Genomic DNA, 20,111 nt, shown 5'->3' with positions numbered 1-20,111 from the left:
ACACTATTGTTCTTTACGAGAGTCCTTGACGTAAAATCACATTTGAGCCCACAATTTTTGTTACTAAGCAAGACGGTTGTTAATGAAGTTTTGCCCCATTTTATGACTTTTTCTTGCTATAGCTGTTAAATGAACAATTAAATGAACTTAATGATAATACGGTTGTTAAGTGAATTGGCTTCCTCATTGACTTGCTTTGTCAGGAGGTTGCAAAAAATAATCATGTGATCCTAGGACACTGGTGCCATCATTTACGACCCTGAGTCCTCGGAGTGGGGCGGCATATAAATCCAAAAAAGTAAGCAAGCAAGCCACTTGCTAAGCATCTGAATTTTATATTGCATGCCCACAGAGATGCTTTTGCAATGGTTGTAAGTGTGCAAAACTCACTTTTTTCATTGTTATCGTAACTTTGTTGGCCACTGAAGGAATTGTTGGGGATTACCTGTATTTCTGTATTGAACCTATTGTCTGGGCCCCACCTACATTCTGTTTAAGACCTGGACAGTTTAGAAATTTGAACCACTAGTAATAAACAAAAGCAAACATCGGATGTTGTGCTTGGTACAGTGAAGACTGCTTAACGCCTCTGCTGAGAATGTGCAGGATGATAATTAGGAGAAAAGTTATAATTACAACTAAGGTCTTCATCTCCTTTTTAATAACAGGAAGAAAATGTAACTTTGATCAGCTGCATGCTTTGCCGTCTTAAACCCCTGGTCCTTTTAGCATTTTTGATTTCCAAACTTGTGTCTCTTAATACTTCACTTGTCAGAAAGTTTTTCTCATCTATAGGATTTAACCTAAACCTATATCTGGTGACATGTCATTCAGGGGTGGGTTCCTCTCCATTCGGACCAGTTCCCACGGACTAGTAGATTTCCTTTCTTTTTTCCTTTTTATTTTTGTTTGGGGTTTATTTTTCTTAGTACTGGTACTGTTGAAAGGACTGGAGTACACTGTTACAGAGTTGATAAATCATAACTTTGTAGAATATTAATAACAGGAAAGTGCCTTCCCAAGGGCCATTATTTCTTTTATGTGTCCCAAAGAGAGAATTAGCCACGCTTGGTAATTTTATTTTAGGATGCTTTGAACTTCCAAGATCCCTGGTTCGTGGAAAATTGACATTGAGGTTTAAATTCTAGTTTACTAAACAAACCCATATTTAAGGCTGGTTTCTTCTGTATTTTTCCTTTTAGTGATAATTGTATACTTTTCCTTTAATGTGATAATTCCTGCTTCCTATCTAATGACAAAAAAGAATCTCAAGAAAATGTACATTATAATTTGAGGATAGAAAGATCATCATATGGCCTGTTGCCATTTAGAAAAAAAATATTATGTGCGACACAGCAAATCTAGTGATTTTGAAGTGATGCATATTAACTTTTGTTCAGTTACCTTTGATGAATAAAAATCCAGTCTGGTTCCAAGCTGGGAGAAAGACTTTGGTAATAAAATGGAGGCTGGCTGCAGGAAAGAAGGCCTCTGCTTATATTTGGTTTTACAGAAATTTCTATGACTTCTGGGGTGGCTAACCAAATGGGGTTGGGATAGATCAGCTTTTATACCTTCTTTGGGGCTTTGTGATTGAGATGCTTGTTCCTGTATAAGAAAGTGTCCTTTAATATTTTAATAGCTGTTGCCAGATTCCTATGGGGTCATGTACGGGTCATGGCTGGCTCTTCAGAGAAAAGGGGAAATGCAAATCCTAGGTGTTTGTCTGAGTTAATCTTGTCAGCTTGCCTAATTGTTTTGCTTATTTTGGAGTCTCTTTGCTTATGAATAAATTGGCAGAGTCTTTCTGAATTGGATGCAAAATCTTCACTCCATAAAGACCAACCTCTTAACATTCTGCCTCTTTTAAGGCTTCCCACACCCTTGAGTAAAAAAAAAAAAAGGTAACTACGGTAGAGGTTTCCTTTAAGTTGAGTTGGCTCTGATGACTTAATGGACTTTGCAATGTAATCGTGGAAACAGTATAAAAGCTACTGCCATTTATTTGTTTGTTTATTTAAGTTGAAAGGGACCTTGCAGGTCATCAAGTCCAACCTCCTGCTCAAGCCGAAAATTCTACACCACCCCAGCCCGATGGCAGTCATAGAAACATAGAAGATTGATGGCAGAAAAAGACCTCCTGGTCTCTCTAGTCTGACCTTATACTATTTCTTGTATTTTATCTTAGGATGGATAAATATTTATCCCAGGCATGTTTAAATTCAGTTACTGTGGATTTACCAACCACATCTGCTGGAAGTTTGTTCAAAGCATTTACTACTCTTTCAGTCAAACAATATTTTCTCACGTTGCTTCTGATCTTCCCCCCAATTAACCTCAGATTGTGCCCCCTTGTTCTTGTTTTCACTTTCCTATTAAATACACTTCCTTCCTGAACCTTAATTTAACCCTTTAACATATTTAAATGTTTTGATCATGTCCCCCCTTTCCCTTTTGTCCTCCAGACTATACAGATTGAGTTCATTAAGTCTTTCCTGATAAGTTTTATGTTTAAGACCTCCCACCATTTTTGTAGCCCATCTCTGGACCCGTTAAATTTTACCAATATTTTTTTGTAGGTGAGGTCTCCAGAACTGAACACGGTATTCCAAATGTGGTCTCACCAGCACTCTATATAGCAGGATCACAATCTCCCTCTTCCTGCTTGTTATACCTCTAGCTATGCAGCCAAGCATTCTACTTGCTTTCCCTACCGCCTGACCACACTGTTCACCCATTTTGAGACTGTCAGAAATCACTACCCCAAGTCCTTCTCTTCTGAAGTTTTTGCTAACACAGAACTGCCAATACAATACTCAGATTGAGGATTCTGTTTCCCCAAGTGCATTATTTTACATTTGGAAACATTAAATTAAAAGTCCAATTTCCTTTTGAATATGTCAAGTGATGGGGCGTTTACAATCTCTGCTTTTGGAGGGGGGCATTATTTGATTTCCCAATTTGTTTTCTGGATGTGATGTTTCTAGTGGCATCAATAGAAAGTCCAATTGTGCATGTATTTTTTCTATTTTGAAAGTACTGTAGTTGCTGTATTTTATGAAGCTGTTACTCTTGGGCAGCATGCAAGTGCCAATATTTGTCCTACTTCATGTAACTCAAATATTAACTATATTTCTTTATGAGTAGTTGCATTCATCTGATGCACAATATGCTCTTTGTCTTTGTCAATACATCTCCATTTAGCATTGTATGATGTCCTTTTAAAAAAACATTAGAAAAGTGTATGAAAGGATATCACACTCCATTTACTACTTCCCAACTTGTATTGGTTGTCTGGTGAATAGTGGGAATTGAATACTGAATATTTGAGACTTTTCTGGATAATTACAATTAAAACACAACAGTAATTTATTGCTTGATTAAAAAAAGCAAGGCTTAAAAGTTGCAACAGAGATATTCCGGTTCACATGACAATGCTGTTACCCGTGTTGTGTGACCTTTGTACATGTCATCTTGCTCATTCTGCTGGATATCTGGCCTATTTACAAGTCTAGTGAATCCAGTTCAAATTGGATTTTTATTCCTATATTTGCCCAGGTAGACCCATATTACTAAAAAATCAGTATGTGTTTCCTGTAGACTAAAAATTTACTTGCTCGTGTCTTGATGCTTATCATCAAAAGCACATGAAAACCCCCGCTGCTGAGTCAGACTGACATTCCTCCAAATCATAATTCTGATTTCTAATGCCCAATCAGAAATGAGTTTATGAAACGGGAGGCATTTTGTGAAAACAGCAGTCCCCACCTCCCACTTTCTCTAACAACTACGGTAGTATTCCGAGGCTCATGGCCTCAAAACAAGGAATATTTAATCCAGCCTGATAATATTGTTGATGGCAACAATATTATGAAGATGGAAGGATCCATTCAAATTCTAGTCAAAAGAATGTGTAAGAAAATGTACAATAAGATAACTACTGTGTATATCAAAAAAAACCTTACAAACTTCCCCAAAGATCCTTATACAGTGGAACCTCGACATACGAGCAGCTCTACTTACGAGCTACTCGAGATAAGAGCTGGGAGGGGAGCGACATTTTTGTTCGCCTCCCGAGCTCACATTCGGGATACGAGCGCCAAGGAGCTGTCTCCTGAAGCCGAACACTAACTTCCGCTTTCGGCTTCAGGAGACAGCTCCTTGGCGCTCGTATCCCGCGTGTTTTAAAAGGTTGCAGCCGGCCTGGGGGGCTGGGGGGGTGCTGGCAAGCCCCCCAGGCCGGCTGCAACCTTTTAAAACACGCGCGCCGCTTCGCAGCTCTCTGCTGAATCCGGAACGCTAACTTCTGCGTTCGGATTCAGCAGACAGCTGCGAAGCAGCGCGCGTGTTTTAAAACGTGGCAGCCGGCCTGGGGGGCTCGGGGGGAAGCCCCCGAGCCCCCCAGGCCGGCTGTGATGTTTTAAAACACGAGCACCGCTTTGCAGCTGTCTTCTGAAACCGAACGCGGAAGTTAGCGTTCCGGCTTCAGCAGAGAGCTGCGAAGCAGCGCGCGTGTTTTAAAACGTCAGAGCCGGCCTGGGGGGCTCGGGGGCTTCCCCCCGAGCCCCCCAGGCCGGCTCTGACGTTTTAAAACACGTGCACCGCTTTGCAGCTGTCTCTGAACGCTAACTTCCGCGTTCGGCGGCAGCGGTTTTTTTTTGTTGTTGCACGGATTAATTGACTTTACATTGTTTCCTATGGGAAACAATGTTTCATCATACGAGCGTTCTGACTTACGAGCCTCCTTCCGGAACCAATTAGTCTCGTAAGTCGGGGTTCTACTGTACCCTAGTTCTGCTGTTCCAGTTGCATTTCAAATGCTTGGTAACTGGCTCACTTTTAAGACCAGTTACAGCAGTGGTTCTCAACTTTTCTAATGCCGCGACCCCTTAATACAGTCTCTCATGTTGTGGTGACCTCCAACCATAAGCCTAGTGCCAGTTCTCCTAACAGAGCTTTAAGCAGATTGGCAGGAAGGTCAGAGGGACACCCCACTGTAAACGCCTGATTGGCTGGATTGTAAAAATATGTTCTAAGATGCCAGATTAGAAGCTTTAGTTCCTAACACCATGGAAAAATAGTCTTTTCCCGTGGTCTTAGGTGACCCCTGTGAAATGGTCATTTGACCCCCAAAGGGGACTCGATCCCCAGGTAGAGAACCACCGAGTTACAGCATTTTGTGTCACATGATGCAATTTATGATTTTATTTTTACTGGAAACCAATCATAGGGATGCCTTATCTTGCTTAATAACCATGGAATTCACTTAACAACCCCTGCCTAAGAGGCTGTAAACCAGTTTAGTAGTTAAGGAATGGTGCTAAAAACCAGGAGTTCCAGTAGCACCTTAAACAGAAAAGCCAGACAGGTGACTTTGGGCCAGTCACTTTCTCTTCCTTCCTTCCCATTTTTCCTCAAAGAGCTATTGTTGTGGGAAAATGAAGAGGAAGGAGAAGTATTAGATATATTTGCTGCCTTGAGTTACTTCTAAAAATAATAACAGTAAGGTACAAACAATACGTTGGTCAGGTGGGTGCTGAACTTAACGTTTCTCATGACTTATGATGAAATTTATGTGGTCCTTTAAGGTCAGAAATCAAAGATTACCTGTAATAATAAAGCATCTAGTCTAGTCTATTCATATGGAAAAGTTGGAAATCTCTGTGGTTTTAACCACTTTTTGCATCTACCCTTTGAACAGTTGGAATGTAAACGTGTACCGTGTTGCCCTGGCTTAATGATTTGCCCTCAGAGATGATTAAATGCTCAGATAAACTTTTAAGGTGTAGGCAAATTATTAGGAGTCATAAAGTTCAAAGAGCCAAAGAGAAAGACAATGAGAAGTGAAATGGGTCATCTCAGTTTCCTTCCCTTGTTCTAGAAGATCATTCTGTTGTCCCTCTGTTGGATTAAGAAATACAGACTATTCCTTTCATATGGAATGTTTCTGTGTTCAGAACTATTTTGAATTTGCAGAGCTTCATTTTGACTTTGAAGCAGCTGTTTTGCATCTGGAAGGGTGTTGTTTGGTCAGCTTGGAAATATCTTGAATTATTTTATCATTCCACTCATTTTTGTTCATTAGTATAAAAACCACACTCTTTGATGGCCCAGTGTAACCTACTTTCCACTGTATTCAAAGCAGCATTCTTACCCTCTATCTTCACTTTCCATTCATTCCAATGGAAGGTTAATTTCATCTTCTAATTTGATATTTAGGGAGGTAATTATTTTTTTAATTAGGCTAAAAACTGGGAACTTTTAGAGTTGGTTTTCACTGGTTTTCACTGGCTGTGCCAATACGTATTCAATAAGCAAGTTTTTTGGGGGAAATCTACCTGCTTCAGAGTTCAGTTACAGGCAGTCACTAACCTCTCCCAATTATTTAAATAAATCTCCAAATATGACTAAGTTTTTAACTTGGCTGCCTTATCTTAATACTAAAACAGGATACTGTTACATTTCAGATTATATTTTTACTTTAAAACTGATGTGGCTTTCTGTAAGTATACATTGTTCTCTATTATTTAAAAGAAAATACAATAACACCGGGCCTCTTCAGATCAAGCATTTATTTTAAAAAGCTTCTACTTTTTGTTAAGTTGTCTACAACAATAATAAAGCAGTCTTTAAAAAAACTTACCTCCTTGCATTCAGATTCAGCAATTGATTTCTTCCAATTTGCCTCCTTAAATCTAAAACTGAATTTTAGTTTCACTTTCATTTTAGCCCCTGGCTTGCCTTGCAGCCTCAGTCACCTGAGAGTCAGGAAGTTTGATAATGACTTGCTTGGCTTAACAGTTTCTGTTCCTGTTTGCTACATGGAGGTAAATTACTGGGAGGCAGAGGCCAAAGGGTGGAGGTGGCCGGGTAAGTGTGGATACATTTGGTGTATAAGATGCACCCTCTTGGGGAAGTAAAAAGGTGCATCTTATATTACCAAAAATTGCAGTACTTACTCTTTACTCCCGTTCCCCATATTTCATTTTTTCTCACAATGTCACACAGCTTCTGCCAATGTTTATTTCTGATTCTTCCATTATCACCTTTCACTGTCAGGTAGCATAAAACTATCAGCAGCCAATAAGAGTCTCACTTTTTATATATACTCAGCAAGGGATTACATCATTGCAATTAAATCTACACTTTCATTTCCATGCATATATTCATCAACATTGCTCCATATTGTTAGACTATTCCCATTGGGGTTTATTATCTTTTCTCTTTCTTTTACTTTCATAGAGGCATAATATTTCATGTCATGTCATTTTTTAAAATTCAAGTTAAGCAGCCCATGGCGAAATAGATGGCCAATAAATTTAGCAAATAATTACATAAAATTAATATATTCCTATTGCATTCAAATTGCAATCTTAGTTATGAAGTACTACAGTCTTTATTTACACAAATTGACCTTTGCCACCTCATAGGATTGCTCTTTCTAGTTTTAGTCACATAAAGACTCACATAAATGACTTTAGTAATAATTATGACAGTTCATTTAGTGACCATTCAGTTATAATGGCACTGAAACAATTATTTTTCATACTTATGACCATAGTTCCCTCTAAGCTGAGCAGTGAGCAATCGCTCACTTAAAAATCATCATCAACTCAGAGTTTTCCAAACCTGCCCAGAAGCCGAGAGGGAATTTTTATTATTATTTCTGTGTCGCCCAGTCCCGAAGGGACTGTCGCTCAGACACTATACTTTTCCGCCCACCCCAAAAAAATTTTAGAGAGAACACTGCTTATGACCATTGCAGCATCCCCATGCTCATGTGAGTCACATTCAGATACTGAACAAATGTTCCATATTTATGACGGAGTCGTGCAATTACTTTTTGGGACCTTCTGACAAGCAAAATCAATGGGGATGCTCATTTAACAACTGCATTGATTCACTTAACAAATGGGGGAAGAAAAATTATAAAAATGGGGCAAAACTCACTTAACAGGTTTCTCATTTAGCAACATAAATTTTGGGCTCAGTTGCATTTTTAAGTTGAGGGCTACTTGTTCAGAAATGGGATAGACTAGAATCCCGTGTTAATCGTACCTGTGTCACACATAGCGATCCCAGTAAATAGGAAGGATAATATCAGGTGGGGGTTCCACTTGCCAGCTGCTACCAGTGCACTCTCTGGGACCATTGCGGGCGGGTGTGCATCTGGCAAGCACACATGCACCCATCGGCATGAGATTTGGCTTTTGTGCATGTGCAGCAGGCAAAATCTCACATGAGGATGCTCACACATGTGAGATTTTGCTGATTTTCAGTCATTTCTTTGCTTCCGTGCATGTGCAGAAGTAAAAAAAAAAGCCAAAAATCATCAAAATTGAGAGCATCCTCACGGGGGATTTCATTTGCTCACGCGCAGCAGCCAAATCTCGTGCATGTATGTTCTGTCGGGCTCTCTGGTAGAATCCTCCCAAAAATTCACAGGTACAAATTTCAGACACACACAAGTTTGAACATTCAAAACAATGTTCTTTATAATGAAAATTCACTTAAACCAAGCCCTCTTTTGGTATAGCTAAGAGCACTTGTTTCCAAACAAACTGGTAATTTGTACAAGTCCCTTATCAGTTCTGTGATACTTATCTTGCAGCTGTGAGGCAATTCACAGTCCTTCTTCTTTCACAAAGTGAAAAACACTTTGCTCTGGTTTAGTTTCAAAGCAGGGAAAAATCAGCACACAAAAAAGTCAAAGTCAGTAAAGCAGTCACGAAACACAACAATCAGATAATCCTCCACAATGGCCAAACCCACAGGCTGCTCTTTATAGCAGCCTCACTAATTACCACAGCCCCACCCAACCACAGGTGGCCTCATTTTCTTTGATAATAATCTCTCAGTTGTTGTTGCCTATGCATCGCTCTCCTCATGCGTGGCTGTATCATTAACTCTTGTTCTGAATCCAAGGAGGAGCTAGATAATTGATCTCTTTCTGAGCTGTCTGCCTCACTTTCCTCCTCTCTGTCACTCATGTCTTCTTGGTCAGAGGAGCCTTCATCAGCAGATTGCACCGGGGCAAAACAGGCCTGCAGCATGTGGATGTCTCCCCCACATCCACAATCCTTAGGGCAGGAGCAGGGCCAGAGCTAACCACAACAATGTATGTGCATGCATTTGTCAGAAGCACGTAGGTGCGTGTGCATCTCAATTTCTGCTACCGGAACCCTGATCCCAGCCGTACCAGCTACAACCAATTACTGGATAATACCTACAAACTTTGGTACATTTTGGGCATATGTGAGACTCCGTGGCGTACTGCCGGCTTTTCCTGCTGCCTGCCGGCTGCCTGCAGTTTAGCAGTTTAAATCTCACCAAGCTCAAGGTTGACTCAGCCTTCCATCCATTCCAGGCGTGTAAAATGAGGACCCAAATTATTGCGGGCCGTATGCTGATTCTGTAAAGCGCTTAGACAGGGCTGTAAAGCACCGTTAAGTATATAACTCTTGTGCTATTGCTATATGCAGCAAGCATAACAACTTAAAAAATGCAACATATACTATTGCTTAAGAACAATCCTATCTATGAATTGCTTTGTCCAGGCGGTGCACTAAGGGAGGTTCGGCCAATCTCATTGTACACACGTTGTGCATTGACAATAAAGGTTTGAATTTAATTGACGGAGAATCAAATGCAGTTGAGTTTGAGATATTCATTTTAGTTTTGAATTATTGTAATTCCTCACATTGGAAGCTAATGAACTTTAGTTTGGTTCAATTGAAATTAGAAATTTAGTTTGTCATCACTTTTCTTATAACCTTGCATAAATGTGAGAAGATGGGAAACTGAAAAACCAAATCTAAATTACTCTTCGGAAACTAATTGCATATTAAAGCGGTTTTTTTAATTTAAGCAAATCTTTGTGGAAGCAGACATGAATGCTAAAGTTCTGAGACATACTGGGCATTGCTTTTTATTCATTGTGTTTTAAGATGTTTATGTATCTAACTGTGTTTAATAATAGAGCTCCATTGTTTGGTTAGGCTTTGAACATATTTGGAAAAAAGGCAGGATATAAATTCCTTAAATGAACAAAGCCAGCCTTTTCAATGAATTGTGTGGTTGACCAAGATCGAAAGCTAGCATTTAGTCATGAGAATTGGAGGGAGGAAGCAATCTGGTCTCATTCAGGAAGTGGTGACAATGTATAGTTCCAATACTTCATTTGTGGAAACAAATCCTCCGCATAAAGAAATTTCCTTCAAATAAGATATTAAGAAAAAGGTTTTCCTGTAGTTACATATGTCCTCCTTTTCCTATTGAGCCCTCCTCTTCCTTCTCCTTTCTCTTTGACATTAAAGCCATTACATTAAATTTGGCAGTGAAATTGTCTTAAATGGTTGTAATGCTTCTTTAACATTTTTAACCAGCTCAATCACTTAAGTAAATCGGTGGCTATCTCTCTAACCTTGTTATAGAGTAACTTAATTCTTCCTAATGGTCTTGGTATAAACCATCTTAATTATTCCTAATAGTCAACACTTATTTTTCTCTACTTATCTACATTGTGGAGGCAGGTTCTAGAAGAGCCCCCAATGCCCATGGATAATGCTAAGCAATGTCATAAACTAGAAGTTAACTAATATTTAGAACATTAGTATTAGGGTCTGAAGCAAAGAAACACTTCCAAGTGGAAGTGTGTGATTTGCTGCACTTGTCTGTGGTTCCTTAAGGTAGCCATGATTTTTTCCTGGCCTTGTGTGGGTACTGCATGGAACTAGAATGGCTGATATTGTTGTGGTTAGCTCTGGCCCAGCTCCTGCCCCAAGGACTGTGGATGTGGGGGAGACATCCACCTGCCGCAGGCCTGTTTTGTTCCTGGTGCAATCCGCTGACGAAGGCTCCTCTGACCAAGAAGACATGAGTGACAGGGAGGAGGAGAGTGTGGCAGACAGCTGAGAAGGAGATCAATTATCTAGCTCCTCCTTGGATTCAGAACAAGAGTTAATGATACAGCCACGCTTGCGGAGAGCGATGCATAGGAAGCAACAACTGAGAGATTATTATCAAATGAGGCTACCTGTGGTTGGGTGGGACTGTGGTAATTAGTGAGGCTGCTATAAAGAGCAGCCTGTGGGTTTGGCCATTGTGGAGGATTATCTGATCGTTGTGTTTGGTGCCTGCTTTGCTGACTTTGACCTTTGTGTGCTGATTTTTCCCCGCTTTGAAACTAAACCAGAACAAAGTGTGTTTCACTTTGTGAAAGAAGGACTGTGAATTGCCTCACAGCTGCAAGCTAAGTATCTCAGAACTGATAAGGGATTTGTACAAATTACCAGTTTGTTTGGAGATGAGTGCTCTTTGCTATACAAAAAGAGTGCTTCGTTTATTTGCATTTTCGGTATAAAGAACATTGCTTTGAATTTTCAAACATGTGTGTCTGAAATTGTACCTGTGCCTTTTCGGGAGGATTCTACCAGAGAGTTCGACAGAACAGATATTTAAATTAAAAATTAAGTGCTGACAGAGGGCCAGAAACCTGTTTTTCTAACTCTCAGGTTGTTAACAAGACTCTAAAAGGTGATTGCCTCCTCAGACCTACAGTTAGCCACATGAAGATAGTTCCACAATCGATCAAAAACTCTAATTCTTCTATCTTCTTCTAAACATAATTCTCCGCTTTCAACCCTAAGCTTTTCTAAGCAGACGTCTGAGTGAATAATTCACTTTTACTAGCAGTAGCATGAGAGATGTTATCATAATAGATGCTAGATGTCTAAAAAAAGCTGTGTTTTGTTGATATAAATTTTAAATAGTCTTTTAGGAAGGTGTTGAGAAATTATGTAAAGATAATGATCCACTGGTTGAGCTTCCTGTTTTAAACCTATTTTCTCCCTGTGAATTTCATCAGGAGTTTAATTTAGCAGTAAAAATTAGAGCAGTACAGTTCCTGATTTTACTTAATGTTTGCTTTCCTACTATTACAAGGCAGTGCTCGATTTACAGCAGTTCATTTAATGACCATTTGAAGTTAGAGCAGCACTGAAAAAAGTGGCTTATGACCATTTTTCACACTTATGACCTCTGCGGCATCCCCATGGTCATATGATTTACATTGGGGTGCTTGACAACTAACTCACATTTAGGCAGTCACGTGAACCTTTTTTGCGACCTTCTGGCAAGCAAAGTCAATGGGGATACCAGATTCACTTAACATCTGTCTTACTAATTTAATAACTGTGGGGATTCGCTTAATTAACACTGGCTGGAAAAAGTCGTAAAATTCACTTAACACATGTTTCATTTTGCAACAGAAATGTCTAATGTGGTCGTACGCTGAGGTCTGCCTGTACAGGAATTCTTTTGCATGGGATCTAGAATATATTCTGTGGAAGAGGCACAGTTGAAATCCAGTTATGCTCTTCTTAGTGGCTCATGGGACCTTAGAGCAGTGTTTCCCAACCAGTGTGCCGCGAGACATGGTCAGCTGTGCCGCGAAGAAGGAAGCTCAGCTTCTGGTCTCGTAACTTTTTGCTGAGAGTGCGAAGAGCAAAAAGTTGTGAGACCGGAAGCCGAGCTTCCTTCTTTGCGCCTTCCAAGTTTTCCGGCAGCTGCAGCGCCCCGCCTGGCTGGAGCTTCCCTGGCGGCGGCAGCAGGTGAGCTTTGAGGCCTGGCGGGAGAGCGGCGGCAGCAGGAGAGTGGCGGAAGCAGCGGCACCGGGCAGTAGCCACTGGGCGGCGGCAGGGTGGTCGGCTGCAAGCCAGAACTCCAGGACAGAGGCACCGACGCCGACGGCTGGACATGTTGCTGTATTCCGTACATGCTGGCATTGTATGGTTGGCACTTGCCTGCTGGCTGGGCCGGGACAGAGGCTCCAGCCCCACGCCCAGCGCAACGCCAGCATGTACGGTGTCTAGCAACACGTCCAGCTGCCGCCGTCGGTGACTCCGTTCCGTTACACCCCCCCCCCGCTCAATGTTCCCCAGGATTTTGTAAATGTGAATAATGTGCCGCGGCTCAAAAAACGTTGGGAAACACTGCCTTAGAGGAATAAGAAACTTTTCTTAATTGAATGGAGCTTGGTAGGGTATAGAATAACAGAGTTGAAAGCAACCTTGGAGGTCTTCTAGTCCAATCCCCTGCCTAGGAAATCCTACACCATTTCAGACAAATGGTAATCCAACATCTTAAAAACCTCTTGAGGAAAGCTGTTCCACTGATTGTAGTAACTGTCAGGATTCCCCCCCTTTAGTTCTAGGTTGCTTCTCTCCTTGTTTAGTTTCCACACATTGCTTCTTGTCTTGCCTTCTAGTGCTTTGTAGAAGAGTTTGATACACCCCCCCTTTTTTTGTGGCAGCCCCTGAGATATTGGAACACTGCTACCATGTCTCCCCTAGTCCTTCTTTTCATTAAAGTAGACATACCCAGTTCCCGCAACTGTTCTTCATATGTTTTAGCCTCCAGTCCCCTAATCATTTTTGTTGCTCTTTTCTGCACTCTTTAGATAGGGTTTGCTTGAAATATCAATATGCATTTTCCTTCTTTTTCAGATTTAATACTCTGTACAAATGACATGAACGTAAACATCCCACAGTTGGCAGACAGCTTATTCGAAAGGACAACCAACAGTAGCTGGGTAGTAGTCTTCAAATCTCTCATCACAACTCACCATCTCATGGTTCATGGAAATGAGGTAACACCTGCTTCTCTTATACTTCAATTACTGCCTGTGAAACATGGTAGAGCCCACTTTCCTATAATTACCAGCAATTATGGCTAGTTGCTAGGCTGGGGAATATTGCTTTGGAGATACGTGTGGGTCCTTTCTCTCTCTCTCTGGTGGCTTTCTTTTCCATCAGGGAGAAAAAAATAGTTCAAAAACAATAAAAAGTTAAAGAAAGGGCTAACAAATACAGATTGAACAGCAAAATACCAGAATATAGCACAATCCGATTTACATACAAAGGAAGACTGGTGTATTTTGATGTTTAAGTGTATTTGCACCTCAGATTTAAAGTGCTGAGTGCTAGTTTCAAAACAAAGCAGTCTGAAGGACATTGTATTTTGAATGATATTTGTTAGTTATTATATGATTTAACCATGGTAAAGAAAAGCAGACAGGGTTCAGGAAAAAAAGGAACTCTTAAATTGCTCATCCATAATTTCTAACATATGCAGACTTGGCAATATCATATATAATAGGAAAGTAACCATACATGTTAATCATCTATATAATTCTATACAAATTTATCTGATAAAAAGATGTATGTTACATTCCTTGACTTGAAGTATTTCTGCAGGCTGTACATTTGTGTCCATGTACAACATGCATCTATGGTTCTTGGTAAGGGGTCCCTTGTCTCACTATCTCTAAATGAGATGTTTAAATATAACTTCATCTTGAAAGCCAAACTGATAAAACTTTCTCATGGGTGCTTTAGGTCAATTCCTACTTCCACTCAGTTTTTATGTACTGTAAAAAACAAAAGTCTTCTGAAATCTCTCAATGCTACTACAGATAGTCCTTGACTTACGAATGTTTGCTTCGTAACCGGTTGTGGTTATGACTTACCTGAAAAAAGGAAATTATTACCTGTTTCTGAAGTTGCAATAGTCATATTACACATGTACATACTCCATACAGTCATGTTGCAACATGTTTGGCAACATGACCCCATTTGTTGCATGACTGTTTTGCAACAGCTGTTTCTGTTTTTTAGCAAAATCATGCCACAGAAAGACACTAGGTTCTCATAATGACTGCCATGTTCATTTAATGTTGCCACAAAAAAGATCATAAAATTGAGTTGGTCATATTACCGACCTGTTTTATGGCCATCACCTTAAGGGGAAGGCTCTGTTATGATTGCATGTTGAGTACTATCTGTATTCAGAATCTCATCTGAAGTGCAATGTTAATTGTGCCTTTCCATGAATTTTGGCTTCCACTCTCTTAAAGAATAATGTTTTCTTAATCCCTTTTCACTAAAAACAATTTCTAATTGTCCCAAGTAAAAGTATAGCAGTACTCCAATTATAATCCTCTTCTCTGAGCAGAAGCAATGCTTTTCGGTTTGTCTATTTAATGTTGCCTGTACTAACTTGTGTCTCAGGCATATAATTTTCCTAGCAAAAGGGGTGGGGCAGACTGGTATATTTACAGAACATTGATGCTACATCATTCTGAGAAACATATCCGGAGTATTAAACTAGCTCCTTACCTCATACTACAATACTTTTGTTTATACCGTGCAATTCATGTCTTTGGCATTAGTGAGAACTTTATCAGTAAAGAAACAGGAAGCTGTGGGCTAGACAAGACTGAGAAATTAATGGGCTAGGTATGAGTCATCCGAAATCAGCATCATTAACTACATGGTTAAATCGTGACTGATTAAATGACTAAAGTGCTTGCTATACAGTTGTCTGCATTGTTCTAGGTAGGCCAGTGGTGAAACACTCAACATTTTAAAGCAAACTAGTCATGTTTCTTAACTTTCAGATAAAGTTATAGTTACTCTGACAAGATTTGCAATCAGCGTCGCTTTTTATGAGATCACAGGCTAGCAATTCTTCTCCTAATACAGTGATACCTCATCTTACAAACGCCTTGTCATACAAACTTTTCGAGATACAAACCCGGGGTTTAAGATTTTTTTTGCCTCTTACAAACTATTTTCACCTTACAAACCCACCGCTGGGATGGACCGCCTCCGGACTTCCGTTGCCCGCGAAGCGCCTGTTTTTGTGCTGCTGGGATTCCCCTGAGGCTCCCCCCCATGGGAAACCCCACCTCCGGACTTCCGTGATGCTGCAAGGGAATCCCACCAGGGGAATCCCAACAGCGCAAAAACGGGCGCTTCGCTGGCAACGGAAGTCTGGAGGTGGGGTTTCCCAGCAAGGGGCGCCTCAGTGAAATCGCAGCATCGCAAAAACACAGAGGTCCGGAGGTGGGGTTTCGAGGACTTCCGTGTTTTTGCGATGCTGCGATTTCACTGATGCTCCGTTCGCTGGGAAACCCCAACTCCGGACTTCCGTTGCCAACGAAGTGCTCATTTTTGCGATGCTGGGATTCCCCTGCAGCATCGCAAAAACACAGAAGTCCGGAGGTGGGGTTTCCCATGGAGGGGAGCCTCAGAGGAATCCCAGCAGTGCAAAAACGGGCGCTTCGGCTGGCAAATGGGGTGAGTTTTGGGCTTGCACGCATTAATCACTTTTCCATTGATTCCTATGGGAAACATTGTTTCATCTTACAAACTTTTCACCTTAAGAACCTTGTCCCGGAACCAATTAAGTTTGTAAGACAAGGTATCACTGTATTTATTTCCAGAGAAATCTGTTGGCTCACAATTGGTTTTCTTTAACCTGGTGAACAGACTGTGTTTATATACTGGATTATCAGAATATTAAATTCCATTCACTATGAGATAAAATACAGATAAAATACAGAAAATAGTATAAGGGCAGACTAGATGGACCATGAGGTCTTTTTCTGCCGTCAGACTTCTATGTTTCTATGTTTCTATGAGAAATATATTGAGCGATGTACAATTCCAGCTGAATAACTGAGTTCTTTTATTCTTTCCAGCGTTTTACCCAGTACCTGGCTTCCAGAAACACATTGTTTAACTTGAGCAATTTCTTGGACAAAAGTGGATTGCAAGGTAAATTATTCAATCTGTGTAAACTAATCACTAACTTTTCTGAATAGAGTTTTGCAGTTTTAGTTCTCAGTCTTTAGCATCTTATATCCAATGAAACACTCTAGCAAGAAAAGCTGAGTTGCGCTATGATAAAAACTAAAAGCCCCCTTTGCCCCTATGAAGAATACATTTACATGTTTACAAATATTTTTACTTTATTAGTTGCTTTGAGTGCTTCCTTGAATAGAAAGAGCCTCAGGTTATTTTCTCCTAAATGTCTACTCAGTTTTAAGACTAATTTTCTACCCTCAGGTCCGTATACATTGAATGACAGCCATTAAAAAGTATCAGTCTCAAAACCAGTAAATGGATAAGGGTCAGCAAGGAAAGTTTTTGCTGCATCGCTCATCCAGGCTTAGGTTTGGCTTCTTGCTTTCTAGCAATTGCTCACAAATTTGGAAAAAGTTAGAGTCTGGAAAAGCTTGAAGGTTAAATGGAAAAATATTGAAGGCAAATACTATAATGTTGGATAAAGGCAGCAATGGTGAAGAAAGCTTGCTGCAGTTCCCAATCACTTATTATTATTATTATTATTATTATTATTATTGTTGTTGTTGTTGTTGTTGTTGTTGTTGTTGTTGTTATTATTTGCTTTGAAAAATACATTAAGAAGGAGAAAGATGGCAGACTTTATAAAGATGGTCCATAACATATAACTGATCACTTAGTGACCATTTAAACTTAGAATGCTACAACCCCCCTCCCCCAAATAATTATGACCTGATTCAGAAGTTCCAACAGCTTCCCCCCCAAGATCACGACTACCCATCACTAATCCATATTTAAAGCCATTTGCAACATCCCACAGCCATGTGACTGCATTTTATCATCTTTTTTGCCAAGTTTTCATGTCCAGTTTTCAGCAAACTACCCCACAATGAATAATGAGTTTGCTTTATCATCAATGTTGTCACTTAATGACTGCCACATACAAGGATGTAAAAATTGGACTGTCACTTGGGTAACCCACTGTACAAGTGTTACATCTTATGACCATAATGGGCAGCACCAGTGCAATTATAAGTTGAGGACTACATATATTGCAGTTTTATTTAAGCTAATCAATAAACCACTGCCTGTACTCCCAAAGTTGCGTCAATAAGCAAAATGGGGGTGGAGTGGGGGAACTCAGGGCATAATATCTGACGTGGTTCATAGCAAAACACATATGCTGCTAATGATTATTCCACTGATTCAAATATATAAATTTGCTAGTTGGCAGTCCTTTGAATGTCATCATATACCCCTTTAATATTAATCTGGTTTCACATAAGAAATAACTTGCTTTCTGTTTGCTTCCTTTAGGATATGATATGTCCACATTTATTAGGAGATATAGCAGATATTTGAATGAGAAAGCTGTTTCCTACAGACAAGTAGCTTTTGACTTTACAAAAGTAAAAAGAGGGTAAGTATCTCACTCAGGTGAATGCATCAAAACTTGTTTGCAGTGTTTGCTTAAATCATGCAGAATAATTCAGGATCTAAAAATTGAAAGCGTGTGAAATAATTTTCACAGCTTCAAAATCTGATCCTTTCTCAAAACTGGTCTAGAAATTGCTTAAACAATTTAAACATTAGTACTACTGAACTGTTATATCACTCCTGCTAAATCCACCCTGATAATATGGAACAATTCGAAGACAAAATAATAACAGCATACTAACAGTGAAAACCAGTAGCAAAATTAGTCTCTAAAAATTAATATTGGCACTGGCTGCCGATTAGTTTCCGGTCACAATTCAAAGTGTTGGTAATGTCCTATAAAGCCCTACATGGCATCAGACCAGAATACCTTCGGAACCGTCTTCTGCTGCACAAATCCCATTGGCCGATAATGTCCCACAGAGTTGGCCTTCTCCGGGTCCCGTCGACTAAACAATATCATCTGGTGGACCCCAGGGGAAGAGCCTTCTCTGTGGCAGCCCCTGCCCTCTGGAATCAACTCCCCCCAGAGATTAGAACCGCCCCCCACCCTCCTTGCCTTTCGAAAGTTGTTGAAGACCCACCTATGTCGCCAGGCATGGGGTAGTTGAGGTATCCCCAGGCTAATATAGTTTATGTATGGTATGATATGGGTTTGTAGATGTTTTTTAATATTGGATTTGTCTTCGGAGAGGGGCGGCATACAAATCTAATATATTATTATTATTATTATTATTATTATTATTATTATTTGCAATGAAATGTATAATTCTGACTAAAATTAGAAATGGAGACAAACAAATAATGGACCAATAATTTTGGACATATTATTGTAATTGTGGTGGGGGAGATTGAAATTAAGTGGCTTTATGACTTTCTGATAAGAAAAGTCAATCAGCAAGACAAATTAACAACAGTCATGTTATTAACTAGTACAGTGATTCACTTAACATCTCTGGCAAGAAAGGTAATAAAGTGGGACAAAATTCACTTAATGAATATCTCAATTAGCAACTTAAATTTTGAGCTCAATTGTGGTTGTAAGTCAAGGACTCCCTGTAGGACATTTAGTAGCGACTGGAAATCTTCCAAACTTTTGGCTGAAAAACATGGAATTTATTATTTATGAATTTCCTGATTAAACAGGTAGATTATGGAGATGAAGAAATCTATATGGAACCTTAACCCTTGTATGCTGTTCGAAAAAAGTTCCTAATGTTATGTTCCCGGGTCACCCTGACCCGGACCGAAAACTCTTCATTTGCAGTGCTTATGTTTGGTCTTTTTGAAAGCTTTTCTCCGTACTGAAGGAGCGGGTCCAGCAGTCACATGGGTTGCTCATGTCCAATCCGGTGGAACTGAGCCTAGTGTTAAAAAAGCTTGCCGGATCCGCCCCTTCCCCAGAATTCGCTCAGTTCGCATATCCTGCGGTTGTATTGTGATAGCTCGTTCAACATTCTAACACCTTCCCTTCGATCTTTTCCTTCAAAAGTAGTAAGAATTGTTTTACCATTATTATTTACTTGCACGGATAGCGCCAGCCGTTTGAGGCTCGGTTTTTTTTCCTTTGGAGAAGTTGCGGTTTCGTTTTCCCCCGGCTGTTTTGCCGTATACGATTCCCGCGGCCGCTTGTGGATTCCTTTAATCCCTTGGCCTGGAGGTCTCGGTGCAAGTATTGATTTATTTATTCATTATTGTAATATGATTAAAGGGCTTTAATATACCTCCTGCGGAGTGAGACGCCTTTCCAGTCTCCTGGACTTAGTCGATCGCTTCCCCTTTAAAAGTCCTATCTCGGAGTGATTTTCGGCGCGAAGGCCTTCGCGCCCATTTTTAAATTTAGGCCTCTCGTGTTGGCCTTCTGCCAGCCGCGTAGGCCTCAGTCCACCGCGTGGATCCCGGAGCGGGCCTTGGGACGCCCAGGCTTAATTCTCCACCGGCTAAGCCTCCAACCAGAGTGCCTTGGTTTACTTAATTAAAAAGTTTAGGGAGGCTGGGCCCCGCTGGATCTGGGGACACGAACTCTGG

At 40.3% G+C, this 20,111-nt stretch overlaps 1 protein-coding gene across 10 annotated transcripts in view; it reads left to right on the top strand.

Annotated features, from left to right (window-relative positions):
• The window catches only part of PICALM (phosphatidylinositol binding clathrin assembly protein), a 100,532-nt gene that overhangs the window by 15,302 nt on the left and 65,119 nt on the right, over positions 1-20,111 (top strand). For all 10 annotated transcript variants that reach the window (XM_070749596.1, XM_070749597.1, XM_070749595.1 and 7 more), the window contains exons 2-4: positions 13,506-13,648; positions 16,544-16,619; positions 17,964-18,066. In XM_070749596.1, the coding sequence (XP_070605697.1) occupies positions 13,506-13,648; positions 16,544-16,619; positions 17,964-18,066 (322 nt within the window). The remainder of the gene's footprint in view (positions 1-13,505; positions 13,649-16,543; positions 16,620-17,963; positions 18,067-20,111) is intronic.

The sequence above is a fragment of the Erythrolamprus reginae genome, chromosome 4, assembly GCF_031021105.1.
Source record: "Erythrolamprus reginae isolate rEryReg1 chromosome 4, rEryReg1.hap1, whole genome shotgun sequence".
In the NCBI taxonomy this organism is placed as follows: domain Eukaryota; kingdom Metazoa; phylum Chordata; class Lepidosauria; order Squamata; family Dipsadidae; genus Erythrolamprus; species Erythrolamprus reginae.
This window is presented reverse-complemented; position numbering and strand designations above follow the sequence as displayed.